The following is a 21,362-nucleotide window of genomic DNA, read 5'->3' on the forward strand; positions in this document are numbered from 1 at the left end:
CCCCTTGTGGGCGCTGCAGGTCTCAGGGGGGGGCGGTGAGAGAAAGAGACCCAGAAAGAAAATGGGGTCGTTGTGTAGGCCCTAGGGGTCATTTGTAATTGTGTTTAATTCCGCGTTAAATTTGAGAAATTCTCGAACAAACACTACTTTTATGTCCCAAAACTCAAAAATTTTCGCGCTCGCTTCGCTCGCGGTTTCTTTACTATACTCTTCAGTTTGTTATCACATACAGCTACTTTTAATGTCCCATTACTCAAAAAAATTCACGCTCCCTTCGCTCGCGGCTTCTTCACTTCACAGTTGCCTTTTATTATATATGTTTAGGACTTTTAGTGATCCAAAACTCAAAAATTTTCGGGTTTGCTTCACATTACAGATGATTTTATTTTTCAAAAATTTTAACTCTACCCCAGCAAAAAGGTAGCGTCATTGTTAAGTCCTTTTATTAAAGAGAAAGTAACTTCTAGTTTCCATATGAACTTTCTTATTTACGGTCCTTACGGAACTTTCGTATTTAAGTCCCAAAATTGTAATACATAGGCGCCAACACCAACAAAGAGTTATGTACGTTTGGGCTACATTTTAATTAAGTTTTGTTTTGAGTTCTAAAATGTAACAAAAATTTTCACGCTCGCTTCGCTCGCGCAGTCAGAGGCTCTGTTTTCGGGTTTTTGCATTCACCAACCAGCAATAACTTATGTACCTACGATTGGGCTACATTTTACGTCATTTTTGCTTTGGCTTATTAACTATTAAAAAAAATCGCGCTCGCTTCGCTCGCGCAATCCCGTAACTACATATGTCTCTATTTTTCGTATGGGTTTGAATTGCTGTTGGAGGGTGCCATAGAAATCTCGCCCAGGGCGCTGGTAGAGTTAAAACCGGCACTGAATACATCATCTGTGAAAATTTCACTCTCTAACTATCACGGTTCATGAGATACAGCCTGGTGGCAGACGGACGGACGCACGGACGGACAGAGGAGCGAAAACAATAGGGTCCCGTTTTACCCTTTGGGTACGGATATTTGAACCTTGTAGTTTTTTGTTGTATAAATATTTTTAACACACTTTTCATGTTCAGAGGTACAATAGCATAGACAGACAAACTCTCTTTGCTCTATTGCTGCAATATGGGTTGAAAATCATTACACATAATTGAATATATTTCGGTCAATGGGTCTTAGGGATGAGTGGATAAGCTGTGCAAAAAAAATATTTCAAATAAATACCTATGCCTTCAGTGATTCAATATTCTGATACTGCATACTATAATAAATTGTTCACAAACATTCAGGGTATTTTCTCGAAAAAAAAAAAAACAATATAAATATAAAATATTTATTTAACCTTATAAAACTACCTCATCAGTTGTCATTTGATGCCATATGCCGTATGAGATTTGATATAAACTTATCTATTTTTCTAACATCCTGTTGAACTTCAGTTTTGTACTGCAGGCACTGTAAAAAAACCATTTTAGTGATTTTTGGGAGTCCTTCACACATCTTTCTTTTCTAACATTAATGAAAATAGTGGGTTCTGGGACAAGACAGTTCAAATCTTTGTATAAAACTCTGTTGAATAGGGGTGGAATAATGGGAAACAAATGTTGGGGTGGTAATTGATATTTGTAGCAAATTATGTCTTGTTCTCTCTGGTCATGTGTAATTCTCAATACTTTTTCAACGAAATAATGAGAAACAGCCTCCACACTACACATGTTGCGAGTAGGGCTCTGCCTTTGGACCCCTGGCTGACTGCAGCTTGGACCATCAATTGTTGCCAATGACAGTGGGATACTACATTGTGTGTTTTTTATTTTATTATTTTTAATCAAATATTTAAAAATTTGGTAATAGAATACAGAAGAAACAGTTCCTAAATTAGACAGTACTTAAAATACATGTAATGATGAACTTCTGAAAACTATGAGAATGGTTATGAGATAGAGCTATAGTTACCTTTTTGTTATCCGTAATTTTAACAACGAAAACACCTTTAGTGTGGGAATATTTGATAGTGTATCGAGTATTCATGGGATCCCTTAGATATAACATCTCAGCCGATTTCTCAAATTCCTCCCAATTAGGTATAAAAGTCATTGTTCTTAAACTTGTGTTATAACTTGTTTACCTTTTGCTATCAGTTAAATACCGACTTACATTAATAATTATATATATTTCATTTAATACAGCACTGCTCAGCAAGTTGTCATCAAAACGACCACAAGTTTCTAATTTGTCAAAGTCAAAAATAGGGATGTGAATGGGTCCACTTATGGTGCGAATAATATCGATATTTAGATGGTCCGCAACTGCTTTCAAAATACTATTATTTGACTATAAACTGGGAATTTTCATAAAGTTTTTGCTTAATTCAAGATCTACGGAGTCATTTTTTGTTCGTATCATTGAGACTATAGTTATAAATGCTCAATAAAAAATGTATATATTTACAAGTAAAAGACAATTAAAGCTAAGTAAATGACTCATCGCTGTCACTCCTCAGTAATAAGAGTGCTATTACAAGTTTTGTAAGATTTTATTCATATTAAAGCTGCAATAAATATTTGAATAAAAATTAGTTTATTAAGATCCAAGCGTTCCATCAATGTTCCTTGCAGTGCTCTAAGTAGATTAGCGCCATCTAGGCAGCAGCTAGGAAAATAATAAAAAAAATGAAAATCCCTCATTGCATTGCTAATTGCTTCCTTTCTGAATTTTTGGCGAATTCCCATAAGTATTCTTTTTAAATTCCATCCATGTCCCATGCTTTTCGATAAGTAAGTGCTCATCACTAGGAACAAATGTCGTGTCACTAGGTTTCTTTTTTTTTAAGTTATATGTGTGGTTTTAGACATCGGGGTTTAAGCAGAACACAAAAAATGATGAACCTGTACAAATTATTATTTATATTCACACAAGAAGAGTATTTTTCTTATATCATTGAAACCCTTATTTTCTGTTTCTAAATATGGATATAGGTAATTTATAAGATTTGGAAAAACTGCTTCTATTATGATCATTAATTATAATGCTTTACTATTTACACTCCGCTTGCCTAAATCCTAAATTAGATTTGGTTGAAAGTTCTCGATTTTACCAGATTCTACCACACCAAGAAACAAAAACAGAAAAAAATAGACGATCCTTGTATAAAATATTTCTCTCCTTTAGGCGGCCCTTGGACTGCACAATATTACAATATTGTTAAGAGGATGTTTCAAATTCTGCCCACTGTATGTAAGTACAGTACCTGAAAAAATCAAGAAAAATGTAAGGATGTGGGCAAAAATACAGATAAATTAGGTAAAGGTAGGACCGCGCTAAATGGAACTGCACGACAGAGTGGTACGACCAGCGATAAGACGCGAAAATTTTTGGTAAACCGCACTTGAACTACAACGGCGCTTGAAAAATATACTCAGTAGCTAAGAAATCTCCGAGCAAGATGAACAATGAAATGGATAATAAGTATTAAGAAGGAATATAAGGGATCGAGCATCGATGCCTACTCTGCTCGATCATCAAGCATGAACATACAAGAATATCTCGTTTGGAAATGAAGTTGGTCGCACCACATTCCGCAGCAGCGGAACTGCACGTCGCCAAGTTGCGTCAATTTAATTCAGTTGCTCAACTTTGCCGCACAAAAGTTGCAGTGTATTCCGCCTAGTGTTGTCCTACCATAAGAACATATGAAACCCGGTCCAAATGTCCCACACGGAAGATAGCGATATAATTATATAGTCCGATAATTAAAGAGTAACTTTCACTGAGAAAGCGAAAATTTATGCCTTCTATCATCATCCTCATCCTTCTATGTGCCAACAAATAAGATATGGCTAAACCATAGTATTTTCATGGATCCCGAGTCGTCTAGAGAATGCCTTACATTAAGTATACATTTTTAGATATTTTTAGTGAAATTATAAGGGACTTCACTAATATTTTGAAGGTCCAGATCAACTTTATTATTAGCATACACATATTTTATAACAAGAGCGACAAGTTTTGTTGATTCCTCAAATTGTTTTCACTGTATTTAAAAACCGGACACAATACATTTCTCTAATGATTGAATGGAGGGTGGCAACTGGCAACTCTTAACCCACAGACAGCGCAACCAACTACGCAGAAAATCAATACACCGTGATGTATTCGCCTTTTTAAAATGAGAACGTGACAAAACATTAATTTAATTCATCGAAGAAACCACTTTTATTTAAAAAAAATATCTGTTGAGACTTGATGCTCATTTTTTATTTATTTACAAAGTGATGAGTATTCTCATAGTTACGGCGTGGTAGAACTTTCTGCGCGTAGATTATCAGCTTTTCCTTCAAATTATAAACTGTTACAGGTTAGTAAATCATTTATAATTAGTAAGAATTATCGAAATAATTAACCTACAGAGAATTTTGGCCATATTTGGCCAAAAACGTGTTCCTAAGGATTATCGACCTTCGCCATTGTCTGTATGGTGCATTGCGTTTATTGTGCGATAGGTACGTACTTATGGAGTATATTATGAAGCCATTTTGACGATATTATTTTAGTTATTTTGCGGACTATCAGCACCTATAGAAGCTGCTTTTAGAGAATATTTTTTTCTTTTGGATGCCTAGTTTGCCAACGAATTACAAGACTGATCAAAAAACGGACGCCTAATCATATCAATACCTATACGACAATTTCATAGTCGGCGGCAAATTATATTTTTATTTCGCGTTTTTGACAATGGATTCTCGTATTTATACATGTCATGAAATTTCATCCCTTTGTCTCTATCTTTATAATAATGTGAAAGTACCTGATTAGTAATTATTGTGCATCCAAAAGGGATGAGGTGATTTCGATTGTTTATTTGAATTTGTAGTCTCAGGGTCGAAAACTCGAAATGCAGATAACTCATATGAGTACATACTACATGTACTTGATTACTTGAAGTTTATCATAGAAGTCCTTGCTTCATACGTACTCTGTAAGGAAAGTAATGATTGTACCTATATAGTTCATTTAATGAATTTCTGAAATATATAGCTAGCCTACATAATTATATAAAGTACCTGTGCAGATGACAGTACTAATTGAATTTGGCAAGAAGAATAATAATTTTCATAAATTTTATTTTCTTATTAAAAGTTTTATTATGTTTTCTTCATAATACTTAGCCATAATAAATATAAATAATATGAATAAATTAAGACCATTATAATAAAAGAAAAAACAAAAAGACAATGAATAATAAATAATATTTTTGAGATTTTATGTTTGCACATAAATTATTCACCGTCCTATAAGACATGGTCTAAAATGTGCCTGCTTCAAACTATGAATGATATGCAAGATCTGACATAAACTTGTTTTAAAAAGGTTTGTGTCTATGGAGTTTCACCTTGGAACCATGCAGCTAGCTATTGATGTTTCACAAGAACCTGTAATAGGTCTGCATGAAATTGAAACCCTTTGACTTTGACTATCATTTAACTGTAGCAATAAAGCTTATAAGACCTTGTTTTAAAATCTGCAATATAAATATGTAGTTCCTTTTGTTAGTTCAAATAAACTTTTACAAAAAAGTTTACAATAAACACATCAGTTGCCACAATAATAACAAATACTGAATTTTTTTATAAAATATATATTTTAGCAGGCTTCCATATAATAAGTGTAATTTTAAGCTCATTATTGTTAAGTATAAAGACAGATGCTTCGAAGTTTCACAGAAGTAAAAGGAGAAAAGTAAATGATTTTGCCATCATAAGGCTTGGACCAACTCTAACTGTTAATGGCCAAATAGGCCATTACTGTTTTTGTTTTCTCATGTTAGTGTTTTATAGATTCCTAGCTTGTCTCCAGCTTCACCTGCATCGCAAGAGATCTACTTACCGCACATGGATAAAAGTAGCATATAATTGTCATTCTGCCATATAAGCAAAGTAGCATAGCAAATTGTTTGAAAGGACTTATCATGCATTCATTCATTCATGCACACATTACGATTTCCAAAAGAATTAAACCAAATGTTATTGACTTAATACTGGTGGTTGGACATTTTGTACTTAATCAATTTCATTATACTACTCCTTTTGAGTATGCAGGCTTAAGTAAAGGTAATCTAGATAGCTACTGCTACTGCTTAAAATTATGATTAGATTGATTTAAATATTGCTATAATAGCATTACATTGATTTTTCAGCTGCATTTCATTTTAAAATGGCTTTAAATAAAAAGTCATCAAGATTGTTTAATATTTTGTAAGTGCCTACTCAAATGGGGTAAAAAGATACAGACTTCTGCAGATTCTGCCTAACTCAATAGATAAGCGCGATGTTGATGTAGGTTCTAGTATATGTAGAACAAAGAAAAGGTGACATAAGTCGCACGCATGCGCGCGGCTCCCAGTCGCTGCTTCGTTGGATCAGAGTCAAGTTTATTATGCTTATGCAACATATTGGAGTAAAAAATAATTTAGTTTCAACTTAAAAAATTTCATAGTCGTGATTTTAGGTTCTCAGCACTGTTAGTTTCAGCTAGGGTTTGAAGGTTTCTGCCGCATGCCATATGACGCACGGTGTTGCTCGTAATTTATTTTTTTCTGTATATTGCTGCGCGCTGTGAAAGGCCAGCTAAACCCTCTCAGTCTCACTTTTTTTAGTATGTTTGTGTAGACATTATGCATTTTAAGACCGCAAAAGATAAGGTCGAAGTTTATTTCTGTAGCTACTATTCGTATTTGTCTGTGCAGAACAGACTGTAGGTAGGTACTACTATGATGGTCGCGATGGTTTCTTTCGTTTTCAAGTATGATGACTGACAGAGGCTTGATAGAAGATCTTCTTTGTGATGAGCATCCATTACCTTTATGAATAAATATTTTTTTAAACATAACAAGTGACCCTGCTTTTCTGCATTGATCTTTTAGCCAAAGAAAAGTGTTTTCCGCTTACTACTCCTAAAAGATGTGTGTGCTGTTCGTGATATATTGCATGTGATTGTTATTCATAAGTCAATCTGTTTCTAGCAAGCACTGCAGAAACTAATCAATACAAAACTGATGTCACCTGGCAACAATTTGCATGAACTTAGGTCTGGTAATTTTGTTACAGATTCTTGTTGAGTAAGGTCAAGGATATATTCATTATACACCAACATAATTGTAAGTTAAAATGGAAGAAATGAATGGGGATCTTTATGGGGGCGGTTTAGTAAGTCTAGGAGATGAAGGTTCTTTGGAGTCCACCGACAATGGCAAACAAGAGCAAAATTGTAAAATTTGCGAGTGAGTTATTTATTTATTTACAAAACGTGAGCCAAGATTTAAAATTTAACATTAATTAAAATATTAATCCAATTTTTCAGCAATAAGCTATGCAGTCCTCGTGTTTTGTCTTGCCTTCATGTATTTTGTGAAGCTTGCATTGACAAGTTGATGGTTAATGAAGCTGGAGATTCTCTCAAATTTGATTTGGCTGTGGAATGCCCAATATGCAAACAAGAAACCAAGGTATGCAGTTACTTATGTAACAATTTTATGTAAATCTATCTACTCTTCATTTCTTTGAGTACATATTTAACATACATATTTTATTATCAGATACCTGGAGGTGGAGCTGCATCCCTTCCTTCCGATTATGTGCTAACCAACATTTTGGATGTGTCTGCTATGGACCAGTCTGTTGTATGCACTTGTTGCAAGAGCAAGGAACCAGCTGTTGCTAGATGCACTGATTGCTCTCATTTTTTGTGCTCCAACTGTAATTCTGCTCATGAATTTATGAGATGCTTTGAAAACCATAGGGTGGTACCATTTGATGCTCTGAGGTCCTCTAAGGAGAAGTCCGCTGTGCATAAGCCCATATTTTGTGCTCGCCATGCAGGGGAAAGTCTGAAGTATTATTGTTGCGAGTGTGAAGTTGGTGCTTGCACTGAATGTCTTACTGTGGATCACAAAGTTGGAGAACATCGTTGCGAGAGAATTGTTGATGTCGAGCCTAACTTACGTGCTGAATTAAAGAATTTCATTGTGGAAGCCAATGCCCGCGCTGCTACAGCAGGAAGTGCTTCTGCCAGGCTTGATGATGCACTCGGAGATCTGCAACGTCAAAGAGATGAAGCCGAAGGTGTAATCAATGATGCTTTTCATGCTTATAAAGCTGCATTAGAAAGATGCCGTGAAAAGGCTCTTGAAGAACTTGAGCGTTTACACAAGGAAAGAGAACTCAAGGTTATGGATCTCTTTGATCGAGTCGATAAAACTGTTCAGCGCATAGATTGTGCTTGCAAATTCGCGGCTAGACTTCTTCGTCGCGGGGATGGTACAGAAATTGTGATGTTAAAAAAGACAGTGGCCTCCCAGTTCGCTCGTTTGCTGGAGGGAGCACCAGAATTCGATGTTGATTATTCATTGGAGTTTGTTACAAAGATGGATAAGTTTGATGCTATTTCAGAAGAAACTTTCGGAACATTCCGTACAGAAGCAACTCGCGCTGAAGAAAGAAAACGCGCGAGTGAGTCGTCTGCTATTGTATCAGTGACTTCGAATTCTCACTCTCCTGCTGTTTCCGTGACTAACGCTCCCGTTTTTGATGATTACCCGATGGGAGGAGTCCGCCGTGTCACTGGGGTTTCTGGTGTTGGAAGCATGGTGGGAGTGTCCGGGGTGCCAGCTATCGGAGTACCGGGGGTGGGTGCAGTAACTGGAGTAGGTGTCACTAACACTAGTGTCATCACTGGTGGTGTAAACATCAATAGTGTGCCGGGAGTCGGCGGTGGAGTACCGGCTTTGCCATCTATGGTCGAGTATAATTTGCAGCAGTTGGCTAGCATTGCCGAAAAAGACGTACCACCACCTCCCCATGCTTCTCCAGCACCAACTTTCACTCTCGCTGAACTACTAGCTGGTGATCTGAACTCTCCTCAGGCCTACAACAATTTGCAAGCTCTTGCTAAACTTGGATTAAATACTGGTAAGCTCTTCATACAAATGAAATTCAATAAAAAAATTTTTAAACATTCTTCTCATAGTATTTTGTTTACAGAAGTAAATGGCTTTGGAGGTGTCGGCGGAATTGGTGGCGTTGGTCCTCGTGGAGTGTCTCCGGGAAGACCTTTGCTAACCGCGGCTGAGGAGGCAGCACTTGTGCCTCCTCCAGCTCCACTTGTACGAGCCACTAAAGCTACTCCGATGCACATTAGATTCAAGTTTGGCCAGCTGGGAAGTGGCAAGGGTCAGTTTAATTCCCCTCATGGATTTTGCCTTGGAAACGACGAAGATATTATTGTTGCTGATACCAACAATCATCGCATTACGGTAATAACAAGCGAATTTGATTTAATTATACTGATATAATACAAAAAAATACAATATGTTATCTAAATATATTTTTTTAGGTGTTTGATAAGTCTGGAACTTACAAGTTTAATTTCGGAATTGCCGGAAAAGAGGAAGGCCAACTGTGGTACCCACGTAAAGTGGCGGTTGTTCGAGCCACTGGCAAGTTCGTGGTCTGCGATCGTGGCAACGAGAGATCCCGCATGCAAATCTTTACCAAAAATGGACACTTCTTGAAGAAAATTGCTGTCAGTATTCATTAATATTAAAACACAAAGTAAAAATTGAGTAAGTACCGTTCACAATATGAATTGATATTTATTATTTATTTTGTAGGTACGTTTTATCGATATTGTTGCTGGATTAGCAGTAACTGCTGAAGGTCTCATCGTGGCAGTGGACAGTGTAACCCCAACTGTATTCATCTTATCTGAAGAAGGTGACCTCATGAGCTGGTTTGATTGCAGTGAGTGCATGAGGGAGCCGTCTGATATTGCTATTAGTGGTGAGTCCTTTTGATATTTATTGCGTACGTGTATAAAAAGCTTAATAGTAGAAGCGGAACTATTAGTATATAATTTAAACATTTTTTCCATTCCAATTGCAAAAAATATTTCAGAAGTCAAATGTAAACCTATATTGTATTTTCCTTATTTTAGGCAAGGAGTTTTATGTCTGCGATTTCAAGGGGCACTGCGTGGTTGTTTTCGATGATGAAGGGCGTTTCTTACGCCGCATTGGATGTGAGAATGTGACAAACTTCCCGAATGGCATTGACGTGTCTGACGCCGGTGACGTGCTCATTGGCGACTCGCACGGCAACAAGTTTCATGTCGCAGTTTTCTCTCGTGACGGCGTTCTCGTCACTGAGTTCGAGTGCCCCTATGTCAAGGTAGGTGTACTTTATGATGGTGGTACTTTTAATCATAACATCATTCTAATCGTTAAGATTGCAGTCAATACTATAATTTAAAAAGATCGATGATTAGAGATTTCGACCCTAATTATGAAATAAAGGATGCTTCCTACAAAGTTTCTTTAATTGCTTACAGGTGTCTCGTTGCTGCGGATTGAAGATAACATCTGAAGGTTATATTGTCACTCTGGCTAAGAATAATCATCACGTTCTAGTCCTCAACACCCTTTATATTGTCTGAGGAGTAACTCGATGGCTGTAAGTCTGCATACTACAAGATCTCACATTTATTCCCTATATTTTATATTAATTGCTGTTTTTACAAAGCTTAACATTTTTTGCTAAACCAGTATTTGACTACTTATTTCGTTATGTTGTGTTAAATTTCATGTTAGTCTGATATTTTAACACTCTGTCCATGAGCAGTGAACTATAGTGATCCTAATTTCGGTATGCTTCGTGATTTTTTGTTTTATGGCATTCTAGATTTAGCGACACTATATTTTTATTCACTGCCGTGGATAGACTTAAGTCATTATTATTTCCAAAGTACTGATACTTGCGTATTGTTTGGGTTTTTGTTCATCTGTCATTATTATTATTATTTTATAATTGCATTTAGTTCTAGAAATGGAAAATCCAAAGGTTAGTATATAATATTCAACTTCTATTTTTTTTTTTCGTTATAGTCCCAATTTATCAATTTTGTTATATTTGGTCATGGAAGATCAAAGTTTCGGAATTATTTTATATCTGACTAAAAAGTACGAATACTAATGAAGCGGGTAGAAACGGACAATTATTATTTTTGAGTAAAATGTAAGCTTCAATATACTATAGTCAACTTTACTAAATTCAGATATATCCGAGACTTCAACTTCTCGTAGTGGAACAACCATAACCAAATTTAACTTAACAATTCCCATCGACAGGACTTTAATTTGTTTTCTAAATTTTAGCAGCTGGTATGGTTCCTAGTTCGAGTGAAGTTTAAACGTGTCAATTAGGGGACTGCGTGGGTGTGTCGCCTCATTAAACATTGATTTGATTCGAATGTTAGCCCAATATACGTACATTTGTTTTAGATATTATTGATTTTGTTGGATATCAGTCATTTGCAGAATGAGAACAAATATGAACGCACAATTGAGTTTGTTAAAAGTATAAAATTTGTCTCGTCATGACCAAAGGAGGCGACACCATAATAACGTGCCATCTAGTTTAGGTTAATCTCGTATACAATATTATATATTGTCCGTTAAAATATATTTACCATTTACAGAATTCTTGTGTCTATACAAAATGTTTTTCGTGTACTCTTGTTTTGAGAGCCTATTACATATTTGAAAGATTTTTCATGAGTAGGCATTACAGTGTACATTGTTAAGAGTTGGTTTATTATAAGTAAATATCTTAATGATGAATTGTAATGCATGCTGTATTATTAGAAACCGCAAAAAATAACATTGCAATAATTTGTACAACATGTAATTTGGATAGTTTAAATTTAATGTAGAAAATTAGTTTATCTGGCATTTTCTTGTATATAGCGAGCCACTTAAAGTAAATAGTGATGCAAGCTTGTTTTAGTGCATTTATGTTGTTGTTTAAATAGTTGCTCACACATATACGAATTTATTTGCAGTAAGCTCCAATATCAGTATTTCATTGTCACTAAGAAAGGAAAGCATTATATAAACCAAAGCACCTTGTATTACTTGTTATGTACATGAATTTGCCATCATAAAACGTTTCTACTATAATACGTTCGATGGGTATACAGTTCGCCAAATTATATATTTTTATAACTATCCACATTTATATTCAAAATTGAGAATTCATAGTTTTAGATAGTAGGTACAAATGCGGTTTAATGAAGCGATACCATATTTAGATATATTCACAATATACATCATAATTATATTATTGTCCCTTATTAGGTTTCCTAAATGTAGTGTTAGGAAATGGGACATTGTCTTATAAAATCCCTATTATTATATAATATGGTATCAAATTTGTAATACATAAGTAATGGTCAGATACAATTTTACCTTATACCATAAACAATTCCAGGGATCCATGGTCTTCCAAATATAATTAGACTATTTGAACGAATTATCAGACTAAAAACCGTTCGTTTCTTCTACTGTTTTCGTGTCACGACCGTTTAAATGCGAAATTACTTATCCTTACTTGGTACATCCATAGATAATCTTTCAAAGTTAATTTAATTATTCAAAAATTCTATAGCCGGATGCATTGTGTTGTACATGACCATTATTTTGTTTTACTTAAAAACTCTTTGGAAATAGTACTTAACCAGACCACCTAAAATTAAGTGTGATATTTTACCAATATTGTTAATGTCAGTTTTAAATGCTCTCTAGTTATTTGGTTTGATTTGTTTACATTTTAAAATAATTTAATTCCTCAATTTCAAAATAGTCTTGCATCTCATTAAAAAAAAAACACATGTTACTAAATTGTAATTAACTTTTAAATATTAATTAGTTAATAGTCAGGCACTCTCTTCGTATTGCTGAGCCATATAATTTATACTGAATAATAAAAACATAATTGAAGAGTAACATGTATAAATATGTGTACTTAATTAGAAATAGGTATTTATTTTATGTATTTGTTGTGTATTGGAGCAGTTTTACAATATTCGATACGCAAAATTAGATGTGATATGAGCAATAATAGAGAGACATAATGAACCAACATTTTAAGACTTACATGACTCAATATTTTGAAAGACACGAGCAAAGATTGATGCGTGGGGTGATGAGCAACGCCGGTCTTTGGAAGCCAGTGATAAGTTAAATTTTGACATTTGAGTCTGAATCCTCTATTGATTAGTGAGTAACTTTTGGGTTTATTTTTCATATTGTTTTTAAGTTATTTGTTTCAGGATTTTTGTCCCAATAGTATTAGGGAATTTTATTTTCTTTATTTTAACTAGTTTAAAACGAGTCTACATACCCCTCGCGGATGAGCAGGTGTGATTAATACTCTGATTTTGTCGGTTTTATTGTTTTGTTTAATTATATGTTCCGGGCCTATATTATATAAATAGTATTTTTGGCCAGTGTGTTTAGGCCTTTAGATTTACGAATTTTTACTGCCAAATTATTTTCTTACGATATTTGTGCATGCACATAGTAATTATTTTATTGTATAATATTTGTAAAAATTAGTTATTAGTTGTTGCCAATTTTTGTTTTATTAATATTCAGGGTTTTAATATTATGATGTTCAATTTTAATTCGTTGTCATTGATCAAAATTATTGTGTGTTAGTGAAGTAAAATTAACCGAAATAGAACTTATTATTGCCCCAAGGGGAGCGTTTGACGCTATTAATAATATTGCTTTAGGGTTGCATAAAATTATTAAAAAGTGGTGTGATAAGTTTTGGATAATTTTACAAATTATACTATTTTATGTGTGAATTCCAATATTTAAAATTTGAAGTCAAATATTTCAATATATCCGTTTTAATTTTCAATGTACATTTTACTATTGCTTTTATTTAAAAAGTATTAACTTGTCAACCCCGTTGACCCCCCGTTTATCGTTAATTTCGGTGATAGACACACTTTCCTCTTTTCTTGCCATGTATTTTATGTAGGGATCAGCGTAGAAATGTTTAGTAGGTACTAGTATTTTTCAATTGATATACACACATACAGTATCACAAGTTTGCCTATATGGTGGTGTTGTTTAGAGATGTTTATTAGTGGTTGGCGCGGGCCGCGGCGGTTATTCGTCGCGTCTGCTTGGCTGTATAATTTGCCGTAGCGAGTAAGCACTTTGTCATGGATGAATGGCAGTCAAATGGTATCTATTGTCCATTGACATTACTTGATAATAATTGTATCATTAGAGTACATTACAGTAGCCTTTCTCGGGAATCTTAAAAGTTACCTATATACACTTTAAAGCAATTTTTGGTAAAGATATTTCTCTTGAATCTATATTCCCTTATGTATCCAGCAATAAATTACTTCAGTAGTTGTGTAGTATCACTTTATATGGCACTGAAAATTGCAGATTTCCTTGTATAATTAGGCTCTTATTTGGATCGCCACGTGTTGTAGAGATGAACATGTCAAGGACTTTTGCATACTTGGTGCCAGGTAATGTGATAGAGTGTAGGGTTCGCAGCGCACAAGGTGAGCTCTAATGTTACCCTCCCTATTGGAGGTGGGCGTATTGCCTATTAGTGGCACCAAGCACAGCTCGACGGTTGCGGTGGAGTATTGTGGCATTACTATTCAATTTTGTTCAACTTTGAACCGTGGGTGGGATTAAGATTAATTAATTCTATTATACTTTATTATTTTATTTCGAAATGATTCCAATTAATAATTGAAAGACGGCATGCTCAAACGATAATATATTTTATTTTTAACCTTTCACCCACTTATCCGATATAATCTCCACTGTTCTAAAACAACATAAATAATAATAAGGTTGTGAGCTCTATTCCAATTGGAATTTTAAGCCACATGTGTGCTTGTGCAATAAATATCACAGTTTGGATCTAGGCTTTTAAATTATTATAGATTATATACATTGTTGAGCTGATTATAAAAATTTAATATATTATTATACCTTTTAATATTGTTAAAGAATTCTAATTGCATTCCACATCTTAGAGTGAACGAATTTGAGATGACCGTTTTCAGTCTACATTATACAATTTTTTTTTTACAATTGTAGGATTATTAGCAGTTGCCAATGTTTTCCTTTAGTCAGTAAAAGTACAAATATTTTAATATACAATCTTGGTATTTACGTATTGTAGTGATCTTATTTTTTGATTCTATAACTATAAGCATAATTTTTTTCTCTTAAGCGGCCATTCAGATATTTCTTCATCTCACAAATTATTCAGTAAACAACAAAACATATCATACCGAATCAATTCAGTTTACATAGAAATTGTCTGCAACTCCCGTGATTTTATTCTCCTCGTTTAGATGTTATTAAAATGGCTATTTCTTTTGTTTCCAAGGTAGATATAAGTATATTCTAAGTTACACTGTCTTATGTTCTTGTCATTTTATGTTGAAATGTGAAATTTATTGTCATAGTTAGTGTGAAAGGTGCAAGTTCCAAATGCATATTTTAATTTTGATCCAAAGATTTCATTAATTCCTTATAATTTAATTATTTAATTCTCATTTTGCGGAAATGACATTTGTGGAGTATGCATTGGTATTTGATACTAGGAGTAACATGAATTATTCTGTAGAGTTGGTGCAGCCGAGCAAACCTCTACTAATATTCTCTTAAGAATATATTGCTCAATAATTTAATTCTGTTAAAAGTATTTTAAATCTAGTTGTAGTCCACCGTGTTTAGTATGGATGTGGACTCCAAACACGAAATTATATCTAACAGACAATACCCTCCGTGAACATTTGAAATAAATTAAATGTTGAAGTTTTATTAGATGTAGTTGTTTGCCTTCACGGCGGCTTGCCGCAGAGTGCAAGCTGCAGGGGCGCCAGCAGCATCAGCACATGGGATTGCCAGTGGCTCTGAAACCATTATACTATACTGCTCGTTTCGTAATAGCACAACACAAGCTTTGTCCGCATAGGTCCAGTTTTATCCGACATATCTTTCTCCTCAAATATGTTCTTTAAATGTTAAACATTTGGCAGTTTATATAATGTCTTCAGTATAACTTGTGTGATGGTGTTGACTGTTATTGTACTATTTAGCCCCACAGTCAACGAAAATTGTTATATAATCCATACAGGAGTCTCTGCTGCATTGTGCCTAGATCTTAGAAGTTAATGGTATCAAGGTAGAGTTAATCTCAAATATTTTGGCTCTTTGAATATTCCATGATATTATTTTTGTTTTTCATGAAAATGTATTTACATTATATACATACACCTAGATTATTGTATACAATATGAATATACATTGCGTGGTTTGTAACTTGATGTTTAATTATTTTATCGTAAAATTAAGATGCCCAACTGGTTCTCTGTCCACACCTACGAAGATGTGGAGGAATTGAGTGTATTCGATAATTAACCTTATATTATTCAATGTAACTGATGAATAGTTAGATGTTTTTCGTGGACAGAAGTAGAATTTTATTTGTTTAACTAGTTGCACATCTTACTTTGACCAAATTCTTTTACCCGCTGAAGTTACTTGAAAATTTGGATGATTGCCATTTTGCACTCTTTCTTTACCTTTATTTGATGGCAAGTGCAAATTGTCACGTGACCTTAGCGGTTTATTAATAATTATAAGTTTATTAACGTGAACTGTGGCCAGGATAACAACAGCAGAGCAGTGTAATTCAGAGCCTGCCTAAAATATATTTTTGTCATGATTTTATTTAGGTATATACATGTTATTATTCACATATTACAGTTTTCTCAATATTAGCTTGTATTTTAATTAAGAAATAATCATATTTAACATTGCCAGGTGATCAGCAACCTGCACTTTAATATTTTTGGAAACTATTGAACTTAAATTGTACTGACTTTATAAATATATTTACTTCAATAAAGATTTTCCATGCCACTAAAAAGACTTTATCTAAATTTCACTCGCCCGTGGTAGTAAATTATAACAACCGAGCTTACTGACTGTGCCACTTCAGTTAACAACCTTGCCCATTTTTTACGCAAAAAAGCAATCCTGTCTTATGTTCACGATTTAACATTCACGACACGACATATGCAATATGAAAACAGCATGTAGGTATGCTGTTTGTTACCTGGCTGGAGGCTTTAAATTCTAGGCATCCACAGGGAAAAGACCGGTTAAGCAGTACACTGCCTCCTAGGCTGAACTGCGAGATGCCATACCAAAAAATTTTTTTTTGACAAATATAAAACTTAAATCATTTATTTCCCTTCGGTCTTTAAAAGTACCTACTTTCTTTTTTATTTGAATTTAGCTGCCCAAACTTCAAACGGTTTGCTCCCGGCGTTTGACTCTTAATGGTATGGACAAGTAGTGACCATTTTGGATAGTCAGGAGGGGAATATTTGCAAAAAAAGCTTTATTTTCATTTTATGTGAAACGCGTTGCACATGGTCATTTATTGATAACTTATACATAAAAAATGGTAACAATGATTTCATTACATAATCACATTGTACAGCAAATAATAAATGAAAATATTAAATATCTTGGTCAGACCCTTACAAATTATTATCACATTTTGTTACATTTATAAACACATTCACCCGCAATCCAAGTCGACTTGATTTTGATTTTATCGGGATGAAGCATAACAAAGTCAGCGTCACAGCCGAAGTTTAGTCTGCCCTTTCTGTTGTCAATACCCAAAGCTTTAGCGGGATGAAGGGAAGCCGCTTCTAAGGCATATTCCAAAGAGCAATCTGTGGAATAAAATATTACAGTTTAACTACTACTAGATAATCTGACCGAATCTTGCTAGGATGTTCTGACTAGGTTTTTTGACCGACTTTTTGTAATGCAGTTATTCTGATATCGGGCTTGGGCGGGTAACCATTTACTCGCCAAACCGCATCGGAACGCTTCGCAATTGCACGAGATACACTTACACAAAACACTGCGTCAGAGACAGGATGAAATAATTGAAATTACCTAAAGATTTCCTTAACGTTGCAACACACGCATCCAGCGCAGTAGTACTGCCACAGAGGACTTTAGTCCCGGTGACGTAAGCACGGCCACCCTCTACCGTGACATGCTGCGGACCTATGTGATAGTTCCCATCAGCGAGACCTTGAGCAGCTACTGCATCGCTTACTAGAACTAAACCTGGAAGAAAGGAAAGAAAATGAGTCGTAAACTACAAAGTAGGCTGAAAAATTTTGATGTTCAATTTACCCGCCCTTCGACACTTCCTATGTAATTTTGCAAGGAATAAGATAATACATTGATAAGTATATTGAAGTGGAAACAACAATAAAAGTCTAATAGTTATCCCAACAGGTTTTTATTTACCTTCTGGGTTTGTCCTGCTTGCGATTCGCAATGCGGCGGGATGGGTATGAATCCCGTCAGATATGATCCCATAGAAAACTTGTTTTTGCGTAGTCGAAGCTAGTAAACCAACCAGACCAGGGTCACGATGATGGAACTTCGAAAAAACGGTAAGTATAAAATAACTTGTGCAATATCTAAAGTTATAACTAGAGTTTACGAAAATTAAAATAAATTTAGTAGATGAAGTGTAGGTACTTTTCAGTAGGTAGCAGTAAAACTAAGATTACACATCTGGGTGAACATTTCAGATGTTTAATAGTTGCTTTCAAGATTTGATGTGTATAGGTATGTAAGTATATGGTGTTAAAAATACTCACAGGAAGCATAGCATTGAACAAATGTGTGATTAGATTAGCTCCGCATTCAACAGCTTCTTCTCCCTGAGCCAAACTAGCAGTGGAATGGCCTAAAGCTACCCTTATGCCCATATCTGCCAGTTCCTTAATTGCCTCAGTAGCACCAGCTAACTCTGGGGCAAGAGTGACTATAACAACATTATCTAATGATCCATAAACTTCTTCTATTGTCTTTATACCCTGTAAAAAAAAACATGTGTTATATAGAAAATTGCTGTATGTGACATTTATAAATTCAAATTCAAAATCTTTATTGCGAACTAAGTAGGTATAAAAAGGATCTTGTAGTTAGGTACGTTCTTAGAACTTAGTTGCCTGTTAAGGCATTGCAATTTATTACAATATAGATTAGATTAGGTCACTATATTATATATAACTTATAAAACTAAATATTTTTTTTTCTTAATACTAACTTTTACCTATTTCTTAAAACTAACTTTAATGAGATCAAAAAGTAACCTTATATCTTAAATTCTATTCTTATAATCTAGGCACATAACATTATTTACATCACATTAATTTCTAATTATACTATCATTTTTCTTCAAGGAATTCTTTAACAGAGTAATAGGCTTTTTGAATTAGGAAGTCTTTGAGCTTCCTTTTAAATATGGCAATAGAATTTAAGTTCTTGATTTCTGGGGGTAGCTTATTGTATATTTTAATGCTCATACAAAAAATACTGTTACCGTATACTGCAGTGCGGGATGTTTCATGGCATAATGTGTTTTGAAGTCTACTGCTTTTTAGTGTGACATATGTACTGATGTTGGATTTAACTAAAATGGAGGCCTCATATATGTAGAGAGAAGGTAGAGTTAATAATTTGAGGTTTATGAAGTGTGGTTTACAAGAGTCGGTTTGGTGTATTCCACAGATTGATCTAATACACCTTTTTTGTGCCTTGAAAGCAGTTTCCCTTTCAGTTGAGTATCCCCAATAAAGTATTCCATATGATAGAGTGGATCCCACATATGCATGGTAAGCACTTAGCAGTGTAGTTTGGTTGGAAGCTTTTTTGAGCATATAGAGGGCATATGAAAATTAGCTCAATTTGTTACAAACATTATTTGTGTGTTTTCCACGACATATTAGAATCTATGTATATACCTAAAAATTTTGTGCTGGTGACCTCAGATATAGCTTCATTTTTATATTTAATAGATAGTAATAGATAGTTTTAATAGATATTTAATAGATAGATAAAGTAATACTTTATAACAATACCAACATTCAACAGTGCTGGTTTATCCATTGTGGGCATAAAACAATAGTTGATTTGCTTTTATTATGATTACACTTGACATGTATTTAATATCAACAGGATAAGAAGTTTCTTATTTATTTTCTTGCCTCACTAAGATAAAAAATAATTATTTTTTCAAAGTAATATAAGTACTTCTATTCAGTATTGATAAAAGTTTATTGACACATAAAAGGTTCATGTAACTGTTATTTACAAGTTGCAAAAAGTAGGTCAATGATAAATGTACACAGATAAGTAAACACAGCAGCATTGTTGAGCTGCAATCAGACGTGATAATAAATATTGTTTGATGTTTTTACTATTGAAGCAGCTTTGTTTACTTAATATTGTTAGCCTTTGTTTATGCTCAGTTGATTTTTATATAAAAATGGTTAATGTACTAACATTTTCAGGTATCCTTATTAACTCCTCCACATGAGCACCTTTTTTAGCCAAATTAATAAATGGGCCTTCTAAATGCAAACCAAGGATGGTGGCTCCATGCTTGCCCCCATCAGTCTTCTTTATAAGAGGCAGGATTTTACGATATTTGTCCACATCAGACGTCACCATTGTAGGACAGAATGAGGTCACCCCATGAGCCAACAGCTCTTTTGATACTTTCCTTAAGCCTTCCTTAACATTCTCTGAGTCATATGAAAAGTCCACACCCCAACCACCTACAAAGTTAAAACATATTTTTACTAAATGAAAATGAGATAGGTACTTACCTAAAACATTTTAAAGTATATTTTCTTGGTTTGTGTGACTTAATGTGACCTAACCTTAAGACAACCCACTGACCTAATTTTGAAACTTCTATACTAAAATCGTACTTAAAATTTTACACTAACAACTTTATTTATCTCTTACTTAGCATGAATGCAGCATGTCACAAATTAATTATTATAATCATATAAACTTACCATTGATCTGTATGTCAATGAACCCCGGGGCAATCAGCAGTCCTTCGCAGTTTACAGTTACATCGGCTTGTAGTTGCTCCACATAAAATACCTGTTCAGGATTCTCGATTTTGCCGTCTCTTATCCACAAGTCTTCCTTAATTATTTTACTATCACGGAGAATATAACAGTTATAGAACCTCGTTAATCCAGATTTTGGTTTCATTGTAAAATGGTTTCTATTATTTGAAATAAAGGAGCGCTAACTAGAATGTTTATCTTAGTGAAGTACTGCTGATACAATGAGAGCTATATAATGTTTATATGCTGGTAGACAAGGGACAAACTGACAAGATGAAACTGACTGACATACAGTGCCAAACAAACAACAGAAAGAAAGCTGCGCGAATGTCAGTTGTCATTGTTGTCAATGTCATGAGTCACTTTTTGACGGATGGATTGGTTGGAAACCATAGACATAATATTATTAAACAGGACTGCGCATATAAACCCAAAAAACGAGCCGAGTGAAACAGTTAGTACGGAGGCTGTCTGTCCCTTTCTAATAGGGTGACTA

General features: G+C 34.4%; 3 protein-coding genes across 4 annotated transcripts; 1 reads left to right on the forward strand and 2 right to left on the reverse strand.

The window, feature by feature from the left end:
* Positions 1–1,326: 1,326 nt before the first annotated feature.
* Positions 1,327–2,263, reverse strand: LOC124632212 (signal recognition particle 9 kDa protein). Its single transcript, XM_047166951.1, has 2 exons — positions 1,964–2,263; positions 1,327–1,462 (listed from the first exon to the last, which is right to left on the reverse strand). Exons 1-2 carry the CDS (start codon positions 2,102–2,104, stop codon positions 1,367–1,369), a joined length of 237 nt encoding a protein of 78 aa, XP_047022907.1. The 5' UTR covers positions 2,105–2,263; the 3' UTR covers positions 1,327–1,366.
* A 1,832-nt stretch (positions 2,264–4,095) lies between these two features.
* On the forward strand, positions 4,096–16,824 carry LOC124632213 (brain tumor protein). Of its 2 annotated transcripts, none has more exons than XM_047166952.1 (9): positions 4,096–4,364; positions 7,114–7,286; positions 7,367–7,511; positions 7,602–8,973; positions 9,046–9,317; positions 9,398–9,586; positions 9,675–9,843; positions 9,998–10,230; positions 10,391–16,824. In XM_047166952.1, exons 2-9 carry the CDS (start codon positions 7,174–7,176, stop codon positions 10,493–10,495), a joined length of 2,598 nt encoding a protein of 865 aa, XP_047022908.1. In that variant the 5' UTR covers positions 4,096–4,364; positions 7,114–7,173; the 3' UTR covers positions 10,496–16,824. The 2 variants fall into 2 exon arrangements, with proteins under 2 accessions (XP_047022908.1, XP_047022909.1); XM_047166953.1 differs by lacking the exon at positions 4,096–4,364 and adding an exon at positions 4,371–4,509.
* Positions 16,825–17,304: 480 nt separating this feature from the next.
* Positions 17,305–21,146, reverse strand: LOC124632700 (N-acetylglucosamine-6-phosphate deacetylase). The gene is made up of 6 exons (XM_047167647.1): positions 20,807–21,146; positions 20,286–20,560; positions 18,596–18,814; positions 18,237–18,372; positions 17,874–18,050; positions 17,305–17,644 (listed from the first exon to the last, which is right to left on the reverse strand). The coding sequence occupies exons 1-6, from the start codon at positions 21,009–21,011 to the stop codon at positions 17,457–17,459; spliced, it is 1,200 nt and encodes a 399-aa protein (XP_047023603.1). The 5' UTR covers positions 21,012–21,146; the 3' UTR covers positions 17,305–17,456.
* Positions 21,147–21,362: the final 216 nt, after the last annotated feature.

Source organism: Helicoverpa zea, chromosome 8 (assembly GCF_022581195.2).
Source record: "Helicoverpa zea isolate HzStark_Cry1AcR chromosome 8, ilHelZeax1.1, whole genome shotgun sequence".
Lineage (NCBI taxonomy): Eukaryota > Metazoa > Arthropoda > Insecta > Lepidoptera > Noctuidae > Helicoverpa > Helicoverpa zea.

Bases quoted from the DNA above. Each gene is read 5' to 3' on its own strand.
- LOC124632212 (XM_047166951.1), bottom strand. From the start codon at position 2,104: ATGACTTTTATACCTAATTGGGAGGAATTTGAGAAATCGGCTGAGATG. The intron at 1,463-1,963 runs GTAACTATAGCT...GTTTTTTTACAG, and splicing joins AAATTACGGATAACAAAAAG to TGCCTGCAGTACAAAACTGA.
- LOC124632213 (XM_047166952.1), top strand. From the start codon at position 7,174: ATGGAAGAAATGAATGGGGATCTTTATGGGGGCGGTTTAGTAAGTCTA. The intron at 8,974-9,045 runs GTAAGCTCTTCA...TTTTGTTTACAG, and splicing joins TAAACTTGGATTAAATACTG to AAGTAAATGGCTTTGGAGGT. The intron at 10,231-10,390 runs GTAGGTGTACTT...AATTGCTTACAG, and splicing joins TCGAGTGCCCCTATGTCAAG to GTGTCTCGTTGCTGCGGATT.
- LOC124632700 (XM_047167647.1), bottom strand. From the start codon at position 21,011: ATGAAACCAAAATCTGGATTAACGAGGTTCTATAACTGTTATATTCTC. The intron at 20,561-20,806 runs GTAAGTTTATAT...TTAACTTTGTAG, and splicing joins CATTGACATACAGATCAATG to GTGGTTGGGGTGTGGACTTT. The intron at 18,051-18,236 runs GTAAATAAAAAC...CCTTTCTTCCAG, and splicing joins AAGCAGGACAAACCCAGAAG to GTTTAGTTCTAGTAAGCGAT.